We start from the raw sequence: 21,024 nt of genomic DNA, 5'->3' as shown, positions 1-21,024 counted from the left end.
GACGCTGGAGAGAAGGTGGGCAAGGCAAGAGATGGAGGGTGGGAGCACGTACATCAGCCGCGCACGGTGATCCCAACGGCACCGATCCTTACCCCAACACTCGTAGATCTTGTCGTCCTTGGTTTCCTCCTCCAGGGCGTATTTGCCAGAGGTCAGCGCATTCATCCAGCGGTGGCGGTCTGACCTGGCGACAGAGCCCCACGTTACCATTGCTGACTCGTCTCCACCCCGTCTCCCCCACCTCCCCCCCACCACCGTCCCAGGTGGGCGCTGGGTACTCACTCGGTCAGTGCCTTCAGGAGGCGCTCGCACTGCTTGCCCTGGTGGTTCTCCAGCAGAGTCAGCATGAAGCAGTTGCCGATGCTGGCCCCCAGCGAGTTGATGGAGCACTCCTCCACCTCAACCAGCGACCGGTGGGCGTAGTCCACCACCTGGTACCTGTCGCCACTGGGGCAGAAGTTCACAGCTCAGTCAAAGGGCCATTGACCACAAGATGTAGGAGCAGAATTAGACCATTCAGCCCATTTTACACAAAACAGTCCTGCTGTCCTCGCTATAGCGAGAGAGATATGGCGCAGAAACAGGCCCTTCAGCCCACCGAGTCCATGCCGACCACTGGTAGTATCAAGAAGGCAACATCCATCATCAAAGATCCCCACCATCTGGGCCGTGCCACCTTCTCACACCTACCATCGGGCAGGAGGTACAGAAGCCTGAAGTCCCACACCACCAGGTTCAGGAACAGCTACTTCCCTTCAACCATTCGGTTCTTGAACCAACCGGCACAACCCTAATCACTACCTCAGTACAGCAACACTGGGACCATTCTTCACTACAATGAACTTTGTTTCTTCTGTTGTTCTAATTGTGTTCTTCCTTGGATAACTTTGTATAATTTATGTTTAATTTTCTTATGAATGTTGTGTACCTGATGCTATGTGCCTGTGAAGCTGCTGCAAGTTGATAGGGTGGTTAGGAAGGCGTTTGGTGTGTTGGCCTTCATTAGTTGGGAGACTGAGTTCAAGAGCCGTGAGGTGATGTTGCAGCTATGTGGAACTCTGGTTAGACCACACTTGGAGTATTGTGTTCAGTTCTGGTCACCTCATCATAGGAAAGATGTGGAAACTTTGGAGAGGGTGCAGAGATTTACCAGGATCCTGCCTGGACTGGAGAGCATGTCTCATGGAAAGGTTGAGTGAGCTAGGGCTTTTCTCTTTGGAGCGACACACGATGAGAGGGGACTTGATAGAGGTGTATAAGATTATGAGGGGCATAAGTAAAGTGGACAGCCAGCACCTTTTCCCAGAGCAGCAGTTGCCAATACCAGATGCCATTAATTTAAGGTGAGTGGAGGAAAGTTTAGGGGAGATGTCAGAAGTAGGTTTCTTTTTAAAAAAAAACTGTGGTGGGTGCCTGGAACACACCGCCATGGGTGGTGGCGGAGGCTGATACAACAGGGACACTTAAGATATCCTTAGATAGGCACATGGATGTAAGAAAAATGGAGGGTTCTGGGCTGTGTGTGAGGGAAGGGTTAGATTGACCATGGAGTAGGTTTATATAGGTTGGCACAACACCATGGACTGAAGGGCCCGTACTGTGCTGTTCTATGTTCAAGTAAGTTTTACATTGCACCTGTGCTTACATGTACTTGTGCAGATATTTGAATGTCACCCCTCATTCTTCTAAACTCCAAGGGATACAGACACAAGTGGTCCAGCCTCTCTTGACAGGACAACCCTCTCACCCCAGGATGCTTCCAATACTACTACATCCTTGTTTTTAGGCAAGGGAGCCAGACCCGTGTAGAGTACTCCAGGTGTGACCTCACCAGCACCCTGAACCCCTGTAACAAAACCTCCCCCTTCTTGAACAACCAATGAACTCCCGGCCAATGAAGGCAAGTATCCTGTACTATCCAATGGGTCACTATCCTATCCCAGTTGTTATAGACATTAACAATCCATGCACATCCCACAACACATTGATGCAGTCACAAAGAAGGCACGCCAGCAGCTTAGGAGTTTGAGGAGATTTGGTATGTCACCAAAGAGTCTTGCAAATTTCTACAGATGTACGGTGGAGAGCATTCTGACTGGTTGCATCACCGCCTGGTATGGAGGCTCCAATGCACAGGATCGCAAGAGGCTGCAGAGGGTTGTAGACTCAGCCAGCTCCATCACGGGCACAACCCTCCTCATCATCGAGGACATCTTCAAGAGAAGGTGCCTCAAGGCGGCATCCATCACTTGAGGACCCTCATCATCTGGGCATGCCCTCTTCTCATTACTACCATCGGGGAGGGGGTACAGGAGCCTGAAGACGCACACTCAATGATTCAGGAACAGCTTCTTCCCCTCCGCCATCAGATTTCTGAACGGTCCATGAACACTACCTCATTATTCCTTTTTTGGCACTATTTATTTTTGTGATTTATAGTAATTTTATGTCTTTGCACTGTACTGCTGCCACAAAACAAATTTCACGGAGAGCTAGTACTTACCCCTTCCTGGTAGTGATGAGTAACAAGTCATTGAAAAGAAAGAAGTAGAGAAGATTGACCTTGGGCTTTACCCCGAAGAGATTCCCTCGCAAGACGATCTCCGAGACTTCTCCTTGTTTCTCAAGGTGACGGAGCTGGGAGATAATGGGAATGGCCTGCAGAAACACAACAGGGAGTCAGTAACTTAGCGTCCCATTAGCCTTCTATTGGAAAGAAGCTTGTTAGTTGTGGAATTCAACGGCTCTCTTCCTCTAATGTCCCCAAAGACCCTCACGGGAGTGTCGTCCAAAAGCTGAGCAGAGAGGGAGCTCGGGGCCCAGGCAGCTAAAGTCCCAGCCGCCAGTGTCGGAGAGACCAAATTCTGGGATGATCATATCGCCCAGAATTGGAAGAGCCCAGAGGTCTTGAAGTGTTGCAGGAAATTCCAGAGGGAGAGATGGGAACATGAAGAGATTTGAAGGCAGCTCGGGAATTGCTCCTAAAGTTTCTGACTTACAAAACAGGAAAAGGATGACACATGGGAAAAGACTTTTCCATCGTTTCGGGATCCCGAAGAGCAAACAGGTGGAAGTAGGGAGTGCTGTCGACACGGTGAGGGCACAAAAGGGGAGGGTGGGTTGGAGAGAGAGGATTTAGAATTTGAGGAACAAGAGGGCGGAGAAGGAAAGTCACTCAGATGGAAAGTGGGGGAAGGAAATTATAGGAGGATCTTTGAAGGAGACAGAAAGACCCCATTTGGTGCATTCTAGAGTCCTATACAACAGAAACGGGTCCCACTGGGCATCAGTCACCCACTTACATGAATCCTACACTGATCCCATTTCATTCTCCCCACATTCTCATCAACTCCCCCCCGATTCTACACCTCACCCACACACGGGGGCAATTTACAGTGGCCAATTAACCCACCGACCCCACATGCCATTGGGATGTGGTGGGGAAGCCGGAGACCCTGGGGGAAAACCATGCGGTCACAGGGAGAACGTGCAAACTCTACACACACACACACACACACACACACACACACACACACACACACAGACACACACAGAGCCGGAGGTCAGGATTGAACCTGGGTCTCTGGAGCTGTGGGGAAGCAGCACTACCTGCCGCAAACATCTCACGTCAATGACACTTCACGAATTCCAAATCAGATCCAGTCTCTGGGATTTCGGTCCACGTTACCACAGGGAGAAGGAATGACTCACTGCCAATTATAAAATTCCCAGGTGCTTGTGTGACTTGTGTCTGCAGTCAGGCTGGGATCCCAAGGTTTCTCAGAGGGCTCTGGAATTTGGCAGCTCACCTTTAGCTTATCAAATTCCAGCTTCTTCGCAATGTGAATCATTTCTTCCATTTGCCTCATTATCCCGACTTCCCTGTTGCAGTCTTCGATGATCTGGGAAGTGAAGAGCAAAAGGATAATGCCATCCCACCTGCTGGAAGCAGCTCGTGTTAAAGGGCATTTGAAGTGACCAGGAAGCCCGTGCACGGCACACACCACGCTGTCTCACACGGGGAAGGGGGAGGGTCGCACACAACCCAAACCGGGAGGTAGGGGTCTTCATGTGAGGTTGCTTCAGAGGAAGTCTTACCTTGCATCTAACACATGTCCCTGCCCTGGGACAGCGTAGAGGGAACTTTACCCTCTATCTGACTCCTGCTGTCCTTTCCCTGGGAGTGTGTGACGGGACGGTGTAGAGGGAGCTTCACTCTGTGTCTGACCCGTGCTGTCGCTGCGCTGGGAGTGTGTGACGGGACGGTGTAGAGGGAGCTTCACTCTGTGTCTGACCCTGGGAGTGTGTGACGGGACAGTGTGGAGGGAGATTTACCCTGTGCCTAACCCTGGCAGATGGAGTTTAATCCTGATAAATAGAAAGCGATGCATTTTATGAGTTCTAGCCAGGCTAGGACATACACCATGAATGGTAGGGTTCTCGGGAGTTTTGAAGAACAGATGCACCTTGGTGTGCGAGTCCAAAGATCCTTGAAGGTGGCAACACAGGTAGATAACGTGGTTAAGAAGACATATGGGATTTTGTCGGGTCATTGAATACAAGAGCAGGGAGGTTATGCTCCAACTATATAAAACATTAGTCAGAGCTCAGCTGGAGTACTGTGTGCAGTTCCAGTCACCACACTATAGGAAGGATGTCACAGTGATGGAGAGGGTGCAGAGGAGGTTCACCAGGACGTTGCCTGGGATGGAGTGTCTCAGTTACGAGGAGAGACGGGAGGGGCTGGGTCTGTTTTCTCCCTGGAGCGGAGAGGGTTCAGACGAGACATGACTGATTATGAGGGGCATAGATACGGTAGACTGCAGGAAACTTTCGCTCTTAGAGATAGATTTAGGGTGTGTTGGGGGGGGGGGGGGGGGTGGGGAGGGAAGAGATGATCCAGTGATGGAATCTGGCCATTGTCTGCTTCTGCTTGCCGTATGATTGCCTTTGTCACATTAATGGCCAAGCGATCCATTTTGTTCAAATGGAAGGATCCAATACCTCCCACCACCTTTTCTCAAACTCTAGCATGTTTAAACTTAGAAAAAAATTAGACGTGGTACTGTTGATCCTTCGCTTAAATTTGAGGAAGTCTGGAGTCCATTTATTCAATATTTCCATATGATATTTCAGATCCCTTTTGATGACCTTTGAATGCAGAGGAGCAGAGTTGACGACATAGTAATGTTTTTGTTTCTTTGAATTGAAGAAATATCAGTCCAGTTTTATTCTTTTGAAGTTTGTGGGGTTTTTTTTGGTTTATTATCAATATTATATATTTTTTTTGATTTGGGGGTTCTTTTTTCATATAATTAAATTTCATTTCTTTTCAATCTTTCCTTTTGTATTTGTTCACTTAATAAGAGAACAGGAGGTCTAGATTACTTTTTTTACTCCTTGTGATTATATATTAACTGTTATGATCGTTACCCTGATCTCTTAGCACCATATGTATAATTACTCATGTTTTATATCTATACAGGAAGTCCCTGGGTTACTAACGGGTTCCGTTTTTGAGACTGTTTGTAACCCGATTTTGTGTGCAACTCGGAACAGTGTCCGCACATGCGCACTCGGCCCGGGGATCGTGGCCACGCATGGCCCCGGCCGCACATGCACACTTGGCCCGGGGACCACGAAGGTCGGTTCGTAAGTACGGACGTTCGTAAATCGGGGACTTCCTGTATTTTTTTTAATTAATTTTCAAATTAGTACAAAGATTGAAAAAGAACAGGTTCAGAGGGGATACGAGATGGTACCTTCTCTGGAACACACTGCCTGAGAGACTGGTGGAAGCAGAGTCAATGACAACATTTAAGAAGTGTCTAGATGAGACTTGAATCGCCCGGGGATAGAAGGCTATGGGCCAAGTGCTGGAAAACGGGATTAATATGGATGGGTGCCCACGGGTCAGTGCGTGTACGGTAGGCCGAATGGCCTGCTTCCTTACTGTATGACTCTACGATTGTGATAAAGGACTGCGAATAAGTCCTGGCTGAAGATTAGAGATCTAGTTCTGGTTAATAGTTTAGCGCACGATTCCTGGTTAATGAACAAGGTCAGAACCCCAGCCCAACAGCAAACTGGGCCCACTTCTGTTGAATATCTTCGGACAGAGTAAAACCGACCGAATAATCTGTCTGATTGACGCTGGTTCCGGCTCGTAATCACGGTTTGGCTTTGGTTAACGATTGACTTACTTAGTTGGCTCTTACCTTGGAAACAACACTCAATGCTTTCGAGGCTGTTTCTTCATTGGCTGATCCCACCTCCGATTTTTGGAGAATGTTCTACAGAAACAAAAATTTTAGAGTTGTAAGAGCCATAAAAAGACGTGCATTTCCTACAGTAATATAAACAGAATTTTATTTTACTATATTTTATTTTTATATATAGTATAAAAAAATTAAAAATAAAAGACAAAAATACTCAGCAGGTCACTCAGCATCAATGGAGGGGGAATAAACAGAATTAACATTGTAGGAAAGAGAAACGTAAGCGTTGCTAGTGGAGCCACTGGCTCACAGCGCCAGAGACCCGGTTTCGATCCCGACCTCTGACACTGTCTCCGTGGAGTTCGCACGTTCTCCCTGTGACCGCGTGGGTTTCTCCCGGGTATTCCGGTTCCCTCCCACATCCCAACGTTCGGTAGGTTAATTGTGTAGGTCAGTGATAGAAACTGAGGGCGTAACTGGGAGTGCAAGGAGACCAGGGATTAGTGCATGATCAGTGTAAAGGCGTGATTGATGGGTTGGCAGGGGTTCTGTGGGCCGAAGGGCCTGTTTCTCTGCTCTTGGCGAAGCAGCCAGCATAATCAAAGACCCCACCCACCCGGGACATTCTCTCTTCTCTCGTCTTCCATCGGGTAGAAGATACAGGAGCCTGAGGGCACGTACCACCAGACTTAAGGACAGCTTCTACCCCACTGTGATAAGACTATTGAACGGTTCCCTTAAACAATGAGATGGACTCTGATCTCACGACCTACCTTGTTGTGACCTTGCACCTTATTGCACTGCACTTTCTCTGTAGCTGTGACACTTTACTCTGTAATGTTATTGTTTTTACCTGCACTACCTCAATGCACTCTGTACTAACCCAATGTAACTGCACTGTGTAATGAATTGACCTGTACAATCGGTTTGCAAGACAAGTTTTTCGCTGTACCTCGGTACAAGTGACAATAATAAACCAATTCTAATACCAATAACTCCATAGGGAGCGGAGGGAACAAGACCATTACAAGGAGAGGTCAGACAGGCTGGGACTTTTTACCCCTGGTGCATAACAGTTTGAGGGGTGACCTTATAGAGGTTTAAGATCATGAGGGGCATTCATAAAGTGGGTGGTCACTCTTTTTCCAAGGGGAGGGGAGTCCTAAACTAGAGGGCCTAGGTTTGAGGCAAGAGGGGAGAGATTTAAAGGGCACCTGAGGGGCAACTTTTTCCACACAGAGGGCATTGGGTAAATGGAACGAGCTGCCAGAGGAAGTGGTAGAGGCGGGTGCCATTGTGACATTTAAGAGGCACTTGGACAAGTACATGGACAAGAAAAGTTTAGAGGGATATGGACCAAATGAGACCAGCTCAGTTAGGCAACTTGGCCGGCATGGACAAGGTGGACTGAAGGGCCTGTTTCCGTGCTGTATAACTCTATGATTCTATAAGAGGAATGTACTATTGAAAGAAAAAGCTTCCCATCACATAGTTATGGTTTGGAAATCCCACCTCATGGGATGCTGGAGATAGAATCAAATAAGGGCTTTCAACAAGGAACAGGATTGGCATTTGAGGGGGATCATTTGTAGGGACAAGGGGAAAGGACGAGGGGATTGTTCTATGACTGGATGCTGAAAGGCCTGGATAGAGCAGATGTGGAGAGGATGTTTCCATCAGTGGGAGAGTCCAGGATCCGAGGGCACAGCCTCAGAATAAAGGGACGTCCCTTTAGAACTGAGATGAGGAAGAATTTCTTCAGTCATGTGGTGGTTAATCTGTAGAATTCATTGCCACAGAGGGCAGTGGAGGCCAAGTCATTGGGTGTACTTAAGGCAGAGATTGATAGGTTGTTGAGTGGTGAGGGGGTTAGGGTTACGGGAGAATGGGGCTGAAAAAGAAAATCAGCCATGATCGAATGGCAGAGCAGACTCGATGGGCCGAATGGCCTAATTCTGCTCCTATATCTTGTCTATGATCACACATAACAGTAGGATTTCTTTCCCCAACTCCCTGGAACTGCCATTGTACACACCCCTCAGTTACTTTCAAGGTTCAACTGGGAAAGGGGGTCACCTGGTCCACAAAGATCAAGTAGACCAAACCCTAGCCACACACCCCCCAACCACCACCCCTCCCATAAGATAAGATCTTTATTAGTCACATGTACATCTAAACACACAGTGAAATGCACCTTTTGCGTAGAGTGTTCTGGGGGCAGCCCGCAAGTGTCGCCACGCTTCCGGCACCAACATAGCACGCCCACAGCTTCCTAACCCGTACGTCTTTGGAATGTGGGAGGAAACCGGAGCACCCGGAGGAAACCCACGCAGACACGGGGAGAACGTACAAACTCCCTACAGGCAGCGGCGGGAATTGAACCCGGGTCGCTGGCGCTGTAATAGCATCACACTAACCGCTACACCACCGTGCCTGCCCGTTGCCAATCCACCAGACGTCACCCGCCAGCCAGCACCATCCAGGACGCGCCTACCTCGATCAGCATCTTAATCCGGGTTATCCTTTGGAAGGGGAGAAGCAGGAAGGACATGAGGGGAAGCCGCTGGCAGTGGGGAAGCTCCTGCAGACGAACAACGACGGCTGCAAACTGTGGGTTCTCCTCCCTGCAGGGGGAGAGTGAGTGATGAGTAGATGCAAGCGGCTCAGTGTCTTCTCACAGAAGGTTGTTCATACGCTGAAAGCAGCTCAGAGACGGTTTACTGGTCTAACACCAGGAATGGGTGGGTTGTCTAATGTGGGAAGATCAGAACAGACTCGTCTCACATCTGCTGGAGTTTAGAAGAGATAGAGCGGACTGGATTGAAGCACAAGATTCTGGGACGGCAATTCGAATGCGCAGGAACGTAAGAAGCTGCAGAGAGTAGTGGACTCAGCCCAACACATCACGGGGACATCCCTCCCCACCGTCGGGAGTATCTACAGGAGGCGCTGCCTCAAGAAGGCAACAAAACATCTTCAAAGATCCCCACCATCTGGGCCGTGCCACCTTCTCGGGCAGGAGGTACAGAAGCCTGAAGTCCCACACCACCAGGTTCAGGAACAGTTACTTCCCTTCAACCATTCACTTGGCACAACCCTAATCACTACCTCAATATAACAACACTATGATCACTTCGCACTGCAGTGGACTTTGTTCTAATTGTGTTCTTTCTTGTAAAAATTGTGTATAATTTATGTTTTTCTCGTGAATGTTGTGTATTTGATGCTCTGTGCCTGTGATGCTGCTGCAAGTAAGTTTTTCATTGCACCCGTGCACACGTGGACTTGTGTAGATGACAATAAACTCGACTTTGACTTTGAGAGGGTGGATATGGAGAGGATGTTTCCTCTTGTGGGAGAATCTAGAATCACAGTTTAAAAGAAGAGGACACTTATTTAACACAGAGAGGTGGCAAATGTTTCCCTCTAAGGGAGGAGGGGGAAAAGTCTTTGGAACTCTCTTCCCCCAATGGCTATTGAAGCAGAGTCTGTGAATATTTTTAAGGATACTTGATAAGCAAGCGGGGTGAAAAGTCGCCAGGAGTTGAGATTATAATCAGATCAGCCACGATCATATTAAGTGGTGGAACAGGCTCGATGGGCTGAGTGGCCTCCCCATTCTGAAATCATACATACATTTCCCCCTCTTGCTCAGTCTCCCCCCACAGGAGGACAATGAGGTGTCACAAAAGGGGCATCAACGATTCCCCGCTAAACCAAGCCTCTCCACGTCTGACAATGGACCAACCCCACCCCTCCTTCCGATCAATCTCAGCACCAAGGTCTGCATCCACCCCGTCGGTCATCGGGCTGAGCAGGGCTACGGGATTGTAACCGTCGTGGGGACACCGCTCGGGATCTGGTCACCGCGTTACAGGAAAGACGCGATCGCGCCACGGAGGGGGTTCGCGAGACGCGATTGCGCCATGGAGGGGGTTCGCGAGACGCGATCGCGCCACGGAGGGGGTTCGCGAGACGTGATCGCGCCACGGAGGGGGTTCGCGAGGGCGTTTCTGGGACTGGAGGAAATGACAGTTCTGAAGGAAAGGTGAGACAGCTGTCTTCACGGAACAGAGGACTCAATTGTGGTGTACAAACCCTGGTTCATCTGAATGACCTACCCCCCCCCCCACAGCAGGAGGATTACAAGCCAGGAGGCAGAGGCTTAAAGTAACTGGTGGAAGGATTGGATGGGAGGGGAGGGTGGTGGGGGTTTGGAACTCGCTGCCTGAGATGGCAGTAAAGGTAGAGACCCCTCCCCACTTTTACACCGTCCCTGGGCGTGTACTTGAAGAGTCGGGACCTACGGGGCTGTGCTGGGAGGCTGGGAAGGTCTCTTTAGACCGGCGCACGAGTTGTTGAGTGAAACGTCCTCCTGTGTTGTAGAGGCACATGCAATTCACTCCTCCACCCACCCTCCTCCCTGAAGCCTACTTCCAAATGCCACATTCCTTCCGTCCCATAGATCTCGATTCCCAAAAATCGACCGATGTCGGCCTGGGATATATTTAAGGAACGACTTTCACTGCCCTCAGATTGTTAAATAACCGAGGTCCCTTCCTCAGCCTGTCCCCCCCTCGTTCGAGGGTCTTCAGCCCGAGGACACAGCCTCCCCTTCAAGCCTTCTAAGAATTTCAAATGTTTCAGTCCAATCATTCGTCGTTCTCGAACATAGAACAGTACAGGTCACCCTGTCATAGGGAGGACAAGGTTAAACTGGAAAGAGTGCAGAGAGGATTTACAAGGATGTTGCCAGGACCAGAGGGCCTGAGTTATAGGGAGAGGTTGGCCAGGCTGGGTCTTTATTCCTTGGAACGCAGGAGAACGAGGGCCGACCTTATAGAAGTGTTTAAAATTATGAGAGGCAGAGATAAGGTGGACGGTAACAGTCCTTTCCCCAGGGTAGGGGAGTCCAAAACTACGGGGCGTAGGTTTAGGGTGAGAGGGGAAAGATTTAAGAAGGGCAACTTCTTCACGCAGAGGGTGGTGAGTATATGGAACGAGCTGCCAGAGGAGGTGGGTGAGGCAGGTACAACAGTATCATTTAAGAAGCACTTGGATAGGTACACGGAGGGGTGGGGCTTGGAGGGATATGGGCCAAACGCAGGAAATTGGGACGAGCTGGGTGGGCACCGACTGATTGGGCCAAAGGGCCTGCTGTACCTGTGCTGTATTGCTCTATGACTCTACAGCATAGGAACAGGCCCTTCGGCCCACAATGTCTGTGCCGAACACGATGCCAAATTAAACTCAATCCCTTCCGCCTGCACATGATCCACTTCCGTGTTCTTCCTCACGGAAGTGGATGAATTCATAACAACGTTCCCCCCCACCCCTCCCAAGCACCACACAAATCAGAAACGGGACGGTTGCTTACATGAGTTGGCTGTACTTCTGTTCTTGTAGTAGAACTGGTTACGTACGTAATCAACATAAACCTGGAATTTTGCAGGGCGTGGAATAAATAATGTCGCAGACATCTCTGATCTTTATGCTCTCATCCACACGTTCTTCTAGGTCCTTCAGAAAACTGTTTTTAATCAAAGAAGAAAGTTCCTTGTTAGTATTTTCCCCTGACAATGTAACCCTGAATAGGTCACCAGGAAAAGTCCGTCAGATAGATGGTCACACCCGAGTTTGTGACAGGAGGACAGATCTCCTGGAGCACGTACTCCTCTCTGAGTCAAGCCCAAGGACAGGAATCCACACAGATGATTGGGAAGGAGATGCTTAAAAAACAATGCATGGCCATACCTTCTGGTCAGGCTCTTCAAGCCATGCATTCAGCATCCACCACACGTGTCAAACGGCATGATTAGTTCACCATATAAAAATAATAATGAGCTGCAATACATCAGCAGTGATTAGATATCCATTTGTAGACTGAATGTGAAATTGCAAATGTGGGTCTGCAGGGTGGCGCAGTGGGTAAAGCCGCTGCCTCATGACTCCAGAGATCCGGGTTCGATCCTGACCTCCAGCGCTGTGTGTGTGTGTGTGTGTGTGTGTGTGTGTGTGTGTGTGTGTGTGTGTGTGTGTGTGTGTGTGTGTGAGTTTGCACATTCTCCCTGTGACCGCGTGGGTTTCCCCCAAGTGCTCCAGTTCCCTCCCACATCCCAATGACGTGTGGGGTCGGTGGGTTAGTTAGCCGCTGTAAATTGCCCCCTTCATGTGTGGGTGAAGGGGAGAGAATCAGAGGTGGGCATGTGAAAGAGACCAGGTTACAGGGAGTGGGATTGGTCTGAGAATGGGCATAAGCCTGATGGGCCAAATGGTCTCCTCTATGACTGAACAGTAGGGGCAATTTACAGCAGCCAATAACCCACTGACCCCGCACGTCGTTGGGATGTGGGAGGAAACTGGAGCACCCGGGGGAAACCCAGCCCGGTCACAGGAGAATGTGCAAACCCCACACAGACAGCGCCGGAGGTCAGGATCAAACCCAGTCCTTGGAGCTTGCAGGCAGCGGCTCTACCCACTGCGCCGCCCACTCCCATCCACCCCAATGCAGTTTAGATCGCATTATTACCCTACACCAAAGGGACCCAAGAGATCACCTTGAGTGAGAGGCCTTGCCTTTCCCGCCAAGCCTACCAATCACCATGACAACCAGGAGGCAGGGTCTGGTACGTTTAGATTTGGGGCTTCACTTAAATGATTTTTCCATCGTTGGAGCCTAATGCCAAGATTTGCTGAAGGCTGTATCTGCATTCAGGCCCAGCGCCCTTCACCTGATACCGGGTAAAGCCCTTTTTTTGGGGGGGGTGATGGATTTAGCCCTGGGTCAGAGGGGAAAGGGTGACATTCGAGCCCGGTTACAACCCAGATACGATCGTAGCGTCCCAGTGGATGGAACTCAACACAAGCTGAAACCCGAACATCACTCTGAATGGTAGCTGAATCAACTGGGTGACGAGAAGGACCGGAATCCTCTGCACCGTACCTCTCGCTCACTTCTTGCACTCTGACAATGCAGGAGAACAGGGTTTTCTTGTCCCGTAAGATGATGGTGTTGTTGAGGTCCCTGGAGTTCATGAAGTGCTCAATGAGAATGTTCAGGCTGCGAAGATAGGATGCCTCGGATGTGAGCACTTCGAACATACTCTGCAACCGAGGGGAACAAAATGTGTTCAATATCAGTCACAACAACAACAAAGCTGCCTTTGTCCAGAGCTCTCAGTGGTGCAGCAGGTAGAACCACAGCATGTGTGCGTGTGTGAGAGCGAGAGTGAGAGAGCGCGCGCGAGAGAGAGGCGGCGAGAGAGCATGCGCGAGAGAGGCGGCAAGAGAGAGGCGAGAGGGCGCGCACGAGGGAGGCGGCAAGAGAGAGGCGAGAGGGGCGCGCACGAGGGAGAGAAGGCGAGAGGGCGCGCGCGAGGGAGAGAAGGCGAGAGGGCATGCGAGAGAGAGAAGGCGAGGGGCGCAAGAGAGAGAAGGCGAGGGGCGCAAGAGAGAGAAGGCGAGGGGCGCAAGAGAGAGAGAAGGCGAGGGGCGCAAGAGAGAGAGAAGGCGAGGGGCGCAAGAGAGAGAGAAGGCGAGGGGCGCAAGAAAGAGAGAAGGCGAGGGGCGCAAGAGAGAGAGAAGGCGAGGGGGCGCAAGAGAGAGAGAAGGCAAGAGGGCGCAAGAGAGAGAGCGCGAGGCATTTGCATGTTCTCCCTGTGACTGCGTTGGATGCTCCGGTTTGCTCCCACATCACAAGGACTTGACGGTCAGTGTAACTTGCCCCTCGCATGTGGGTGAGAGGTAGAATCTGGGGGGAGTTGATGAGAATGTGGGGAGAATTAAATTGGTAATTGGTTTATTATTGTCACATGTACCGAGGTACAGTGAGAAGCTTTTGTTTGCATGTCATCCAGACAGATCATTCCATACACAAGTACATCAAGGTAGTAAAAAGAAAGCAGAAAGCAGAAATAAAGTGTAGCAGTTACAGAGAAAGTGCAGTGCAGGCAGACAATAAGGTGCAAGGTAGATTATGAGATCAAGAGTCCATCTTATCGTACTAGGGGACCGTTCAATAGTCTTATAACGGCGGGATAGAAGGGGTCCCTGAGCCTGGTGGTGCGTGTTCTCAAGCTTTTGTATCATCTGTCTGATGGGAGGGGGGAGGAGAGAGAATGTCCAGGGTGGGAGGGGTCCTTGATTATGTCGGCTGCTTTCCCGAGGCAGCGGGAAGTGTGGACGGAATCAGTGGAGGGAGGCTGGTGTTCACGATGGACTGGGCTGTGTCTGCGACTCTCTGCAGCTTTGTTTAAAAGAGTTAATGGGTGGTTGATGGTCGGCATGGACTCTGTGGGCCGAAGGGCCTGTTTCCTGGACCTGCAGGGACATCTGGGTCATCGATCCAGGGAGACAAGTTTAAGTCCCACCAAGGTACGTGGAGAATTTAAACTCAAAGAAATAAATTCATGCCTCACAGCGCCAGAGACCTGGTTCGATCCCGACCTCCGGCGCTGTGTGTGTGTGTGTGTGTGTGTGTGTGTGTGTGTGTGTGTGTGTGTGTGTGTGGAGCTTGCATGTTCTTCCTGTGACTGTGTAGGTTCCCCCCCCCCCCCCCACCCCCGGGTGCTCCGGTTCCCTCCCACATCCTCAACAACGTGTAGGTTGGTTCACTGGTTGCTGTGAACTACCCTTAGTCAAGTGGGAAAAGAAGGGAACAGTAGTTGATGGTCATTGAGAGGGATTAACTTCAAGGAAATAAGTGGCGGGGGGAAATGGGACTGATGGGATCACTCCGTGCAGAGCTGGCACAACCCTGATGGGCCAAGTGGACTCCTTGTACGTTAAGTACCAGGACTGGAAGGTTTGAGTTACAAGGAGAGACTGGATTGGGTGAACTGCTTCCCCTGAAACGTAGGAGGCCGAGGGATGACCTTGTACCTAACATCATGAGGAGCACAGATAAGGTGGATGGTCACAGCCTTTTCCCCAGGGTAGGGAGTCCAAAACTAGAGGGCATAGGTTCAAGGTGGGGGGGGGGGGGGTGCGGTGCAGGTAGGTGGGAAGACTTAAAGGGGACCCGAGGGGCAACTTTTTCCACACAGAGGTTGGTGGGTGTGTGGAAGGAGCTGCCAGAGGAAGTGGTAGAGGCGGGAACAATTACTACACTTTAAAGACATGTTCATGGGTAGGAAAGGTTTAGAGGGATATGGACCAAATGCAGGCAAGTGGGATTGACTCAGTTAGGTATCTTGGTCAGCATGAACGAGTTGGGCCGAAAGGCCTGCTTCCATACTATATAACTCTACAACTCCAAGTAGGTGAAGTGTCTCAATGAAGCTAAGCCACTTGGTGAATAAAGATGTTTCTTGAAAGATAAAATGGAGTCACAGGTAGACAGGGTGGTGAAGAAGGCGTTTGGCACACTGGCCTTCATCAGTCAGGGCATCGAGCATAGAAGTTGGGACACTGGTGGGGCCACACTTGGAGTGTTGTGTTCGGTTTTGGTCGCCCTGCTATAGGAAAGGTGTTATTAAACTGGAAAGAGTGCAGAAAAGATTTACCATGTTGCCAGGACTCGAGGGACTGAGTTACAGGGAGAGGTTGGACAGGCTGGGACCTTTTTATCCTTGGGGTGTAGGAGACTGACGGGTGACATAGAGGTGTATAAATCATGAGCGGCAGAGACAGGGTGAATGCACTCAATCTTTTTTCCCCAGGGTTGGGGAATCACGAACTAGAGGGCATAGGTTTAAGGTGAGAGGGGAAAGGTTTATCAGGAATTTGAGGGGCAACTTTTTTTTTTACACACACACACACACACACACACACACACACACAACACACACCACACAACACACACACACACACACAGGGTGGTGCGTGGATGGAACGAGCTGCCAGAGGAAGTGGTTGAGGCAGGTACAATAACATTTAAAAGACATTTAGACAGCAGAGGGATAGGAAAAGCTTAGAGGGATACGGGCCAAACCCTGGCAAATGGACTAGTCTGAATGGGCATCTTGGTCAGCATGGACAAGATGGGCTGAAGGCCCTGTTTCCGTGTTGTATGACTCTATGACTCTAAAAGACCATTTGGCCTAACCAGTCCGTGATAGCATTTATACCCTACAAAAGCCTCCTTTCACCTTACTTCATTCAAAAGCTAATAAGATATCCTTCTATTCCCTTCTCCCAGTTCTTTTCCTTTGTGTTTTAAATGCACATTTTTATCTAGAAATATAAACCATGTACTTCCACCTCCAGGGTGCAGTTCTGTCACTGGAGAGAGTTTGCATTTACATCACGGTAAGTTTACATAGACAGTTCCCATTCTAACTATCAGATGCAGAGGGGAAAAAATGAAGAACAACTTCTTAATAGGTTGATTAAAAAAAGGCAAGGGATTTATTTTTGTGAATGGTTTTACAGTTCCTGGATTTGGGCCAAGATATTATTTTCATTTTAATTTAAATTGAGCACCTAACTTTAGCATCAAAGCAGCTGTTCACCATCTCCTGTTCGAAGCAATAAATCAGGGTATCATTTCTTTAAAGAAACTATCCTTCACAGCTGAACTTCAGACCTTGGCTCGTTGCCGAGGCTTCCTCGTGCGTTCTGGACCCAAGGCTTTTTGATTAAATCCAGATTGTTACGTCCAAACTTGCAGCATTTGGGAAGTACAGAACAACTGAAGGCCCAAGATGGTGAAAGTCACTTTCACCACTTCCAGACATCCCCAAAAGGGCTTGACAGCCAACAGACTACTTCACTGAAGTGCAGTCACAGTCGTAATGCAGGGAAGGATGGAGGGGAGGGGGAAGGGACACCCAATCTGCGCACAGCTAGATCCAGAGAAATCAGAAGATTTATTATCACTGACCTACATGACGTGAAATCCGTTGTTTTGTGGCAGCAGTACAGTGCAAAGATATAAAATTACTATAAATTACAAAATAAATCATGCAAAAAAAGGGATAATGAGATAGTGTTCATGGGTCATGGACTGTTCAGAAATCTCATGGTGGAGGGGAAGAAGTTGTTTCTGAAATAAGTAACGCTGTGTTACTGATGTCCTTGGACAGATTCCCCTTTCACGAAATCCCTTGTTAGGGGAAGACACTCATTAATTATAGAGTCACACAGCACAGAAACAGACCCCTCGATCCACCGAGTCTGTCCTGAGACCATCGACCATCCATTTACACCAATCCCATTTCATTCTCCTCCCCCGTCCCAGATTCTACCCCTCACCCACGCACTTGGGGGTAATTTACAGCAGACAGTTAACCCACCGCCCCCGCACGTCGTTGGGATGTGGGAGGAAACTGGAGCACCCGGGGGAAACCCACGCGGTCACAGGGAGAACATGCAAACTCCACACACACACACACACACACACACACACACACACACACACACACACACACACACACACACACACACACACACACACACACAGAGCCGGAGGTCGGGATCGAACCCGGGTCCCCAGTGCCATGAGGCAGCGGCTCTACCCACCGCGCCAGTGTCACTGGAAGCGTGAGAAGCCGCGACCTCGACGGCCACACCTCACCGGGAAGTGGCAGTACCCACCTCCTGCTGCCTCCTCTCCTCCTTGCTGAGGGTGTCGAGAATTCCGCTCTGCCGGACGGCACTCAGATTCTGCCACAGGGAGCTGTCGGCCCGCTCGGTGTCGGGGATGAGGGGAATGCTCTCATACATGTAATCCTCGCTGGTCCTGCTCGAGTCCCTCATCAGCGTCTGCCGCTTAATCTCCCTGTGGATCACCGTGTCTCGGTAGGTCTGGTACAGTGGCTCTAGGATCGAAGGAGGAGGGGGTGAGACCACTCAGCCCATCCCTGGATATTCTACCCCCATCTCGGACACCACCCACCCACTGAGCCTTCTTCCCCTCCACATCTATCTGACACTACCCAGCTGTACAATCGCTCACCCAGTTCCCCCCTCCCCACCTTGAATCACAATCAGATTTATTATCACTGACTTATACAGCGTGAAATTGGCTGTTTTGCGTCAAAATAACCAATCACAAAAATAAATAGTGCAAAAAAAAGGAATAATGAGATAGGTTCATTATCACCTCTCCCTCACGTACGCTCTCCCCCATGTATGCCCTCCCCCCTCGTGACTCACCCACCAACCCTCCAACACGCAGCGGACACTCTCCCCGTTGTGGACTCTGTGCTCTTGTCAAACCTTCTTTGAGGGAGGCTAACCCCCCAAGTTCTGGTCACAGGGAGAACCCACCCCCAGCTAACTCCAAACGGCGCTGTGAATGTTGTGATCCCAGCACACAGCATTCCCCTTGGTCAGATAATCCCTCGAACCCACCCCACCCGCCCACAACTCTCTCCTGCTCAAAATTCCCCTAACACTCCTTCCCTCCACGCCAGCACCTCTCCCTCTGGCCCCCACAACCCCTCCCTGCCCCAAAACACCCCCCTCACCCTCCTAATACCAGCTTTTACTTCCCACAACATTCCAGGCTTGGGAATAGCCATCGGGATTGGGGGGGGGGGGGGGAATGGTGCCCAAATTCCAGCGGGTGAATGATGTTGTAGAACCGTCACAAGTTAATGTACGAGCAGAAGACCCGATGGGCTGAATGGCCTGCCTTTGATCCTCCCTGTTTCACAAACACAAACTCAGGACGTATCCTGACCTCTGGCGCCGTGTGCGCGCGTAGCTTGCACGGTCCCCGAGACTGCGTGGGTTTCCTCAGGGTGCTCCGGTTTCTTCCCACATCCCAACGACGTGCGGGGTGGGTGGGTTAATTGTCCGCTGTAACTTGCCCCCCCCCCCCCCAACCCAGTGTGTGGGTGAGGGGTAGAAACAGGGGGGGAGGTTTGATGGGGATGTGGGGAGAATAAAATGGGATCAGTGTAAATGGATGGTTGATGGTTGGCATGGACTCGATGGGCCAAATGGTCTGTCTGTGCTGTATCCATCCATTCAGTAACATCATGCCTGGTCTGATCTCGGCCTCAGCTTCACCTTCCTGCCTGGTTCTCAAAAGACCCCACACCTCGCCCTCGAAATTCCTCAAGAGAGCCATTCTCCACAACTCCTCCGATTCAGGAGCCTCCGAGAACCGAACTCCCCTCCTCGCTCCTACCGGAGCCCTGCGTGGCCAGAAGGGAACCTGTCCCAAGGGGTCTTTATTCGTTCTTTCAAAGGGATGACCGCACACTATTGGGCCAACACACGGAACCGACAATCTCGCAAAACCAGCACCCCACGATTATCGCCAATGCTTTACCGCTCTCGAATCGGGATTCCCAATCTTTCACATTCCCACTCTCCGACTTTGAAGATCTACAAAAAAAAACAATGGTTGATCAACTATTACAACGACGCGCAGAGGGGATTCACCTGGATCGGAGCATTTCAGTTACAAGGAGAGATTGGAATGGTTGGCTTCATTTCCCCACAAGCGGAGGAGGCGGAGGGGGGAACTGAGACGGGTGTACAAAATTATGAGGGGGATTGATAGGGGAAAGAATAAGACTCTTTTTCCCTTGGTGAGGGTGTCTAAAACAAAAGGGCATAGGTATAAGGTGAGAGGTTAAGAGGGGATCTAAGGGGGGAAAACTTCCCTTCGTCCCCTTTAAATCTTTCATTTCTCACCTTAAACCTATGGCCCCTGGTTTTAGACTCCCCTATCCTGAGGAAAAAGTGACTATTCTCCCTTTCACACTCCTCCTGAGGTGCATACAAGACTTGATTCCCCCACAACACCTTCTGCTTTTTGCCCTAGATTTTTTCCCTCCCCCATTAGGCATCAAGTCCGTTCTAAAATCTCTGCCCTTCGCAAAAGGTGTTGTGCAAATGCCTCTCTTCCATTTTTGCCCTCCTTGAACGCCTTCGGTCTGCGTTCTCCCCAATTCCCGAAACTTCAAGGGAATCCGTGCCCGTCTAATTAACGCCACGGTCAGGGCTCAGACCCTTGACTAGGCCGAGAGTGCAGGTTGCCACGGCGACTGGCCCTCGTGGTAGGCCAAGTGAGGTCGGAAGCTTACAAGGTGATGAAAATGCCCCTCTTTCTATTGCATTCCATTTCTATTAGTTGAAACTATTCAAATTGTGTAGGTTGGATGATTTGACAGGAGATCTTTAATGGATGAATCCGCATCGGAACTCAATTGCATCGGGAGGTTTGAGCCACAGGAGACTGCAGGTGCCAGAACCTGGAGCAACAAACAAGATTCTGGGGGAATTCAGCGGGTCGGGCGGTATCCGTGGAGGGAAATTTGGACGGTCGACGTTTTGGGTTGAGATCCTTCGTCCGCACTGAAAGAGTAGAGCGGAGATAGCCAGGAAAAGGAGATGGGGGGAGTGGTGGATCAAGAGCAGATCCAGCTGAGGAGACGAGAGTGGGAGCAGCAGAGGTTGGGAGGCGATAGGTGGAGGCAACAAAGGGCTGCAGATGACGGTAGTTCTAGGAAGACGAGCTGCCTCGGGATTAATAGCAACGCTATCTCAATACGTGGCCCCGACGTGCACCCAGAAGGTCTACCACAAGACCCTGCAGACAAGACCAACTGCAGGGCCCCCCGGCCCATCACAGCATAGTGCACTTTGCCCAGTAATATCACACTGTAGGCCAACAAGAGTTCCGACCTTCTCTCGAGGATGTCCAAGTGAAGCTCATACACGTTGCTCCTCGAGTTCTCCTCCTCACCTGTCAAAGACATGCACCAAGCGAGTTTAGCAGAGAGTGGCTTCCCAACCAGTGAGGTGCATCAATATGGAAGGGAATGGGGGCGGGGGGGGGGGGGGGGTGGTGGGAAAAAGGGAAACCCAATCAGAGTTCCTGCTCTCGATCTCCGTCCATGTATCACCA

The 21,024-nt window shown here is 50.3% G+C and overlaps 1 protein-coding gene across 1 annotated transcript in view; it reads right to left on the bottom strand.

Moving 5' to 3' along the window:
- The window catches only part of LOC127586471 (rho guanine nucleotide exchange factor 15-like), a 58,689-nt gene that overhangs the window by 5,334 nt on the left and 32,331 nt on the right, over positions 1-21,024 (bottom strand). Inside the window, 13 exon segments of the mRNA XM_052044475.1 lie at positions 93-184; positions 283-447; positions 2,504-2,658; positions 3,810-3,902; positions 6,219-6,293; positions 8,713-8,842; positions 11,596-11,621; positions 11,624-11,678; positions 11,680-11,748; positions 13,162-13,322; positions 17,754-17,977; positions 19,441-19,496; positions 20,802-20,862. Of these exon segments, the coding sequence (XP_051900435.1) occupies positions 93-184; positions 283-447; positions 2,504-2,658; positions 3,810-3,902; positions 6,219-6,293; positions 8,713-8,842; positions 11,596-11,621; positions 11,624-11,678; positions 11,680-11,748; positions 13,162-13,322; positions 17,754-17,977; positions 19,441-19,496; positions 20,802-20,862 (1,362 nt within the window).

This window comes from Pristis pectinata, chromosome 37 (assembly GCF_009764475.1).
Source record: "Pristis pectinata isolate sPriPec2 chromosome 37, sPriPec2.1.pri, whole genome shotgun sequence".
Lineage (NCBI taxonomy): Eukaryota > Metazoa > Chordata > Chondrichthyes > Rhinopristiformes > Pristidae > Pristis > Pristis pectinata.
Note: the sequence above shows the minus strand (reverse complement) of the source record. Positions and strands in the feature narration are given on the sequence as shown.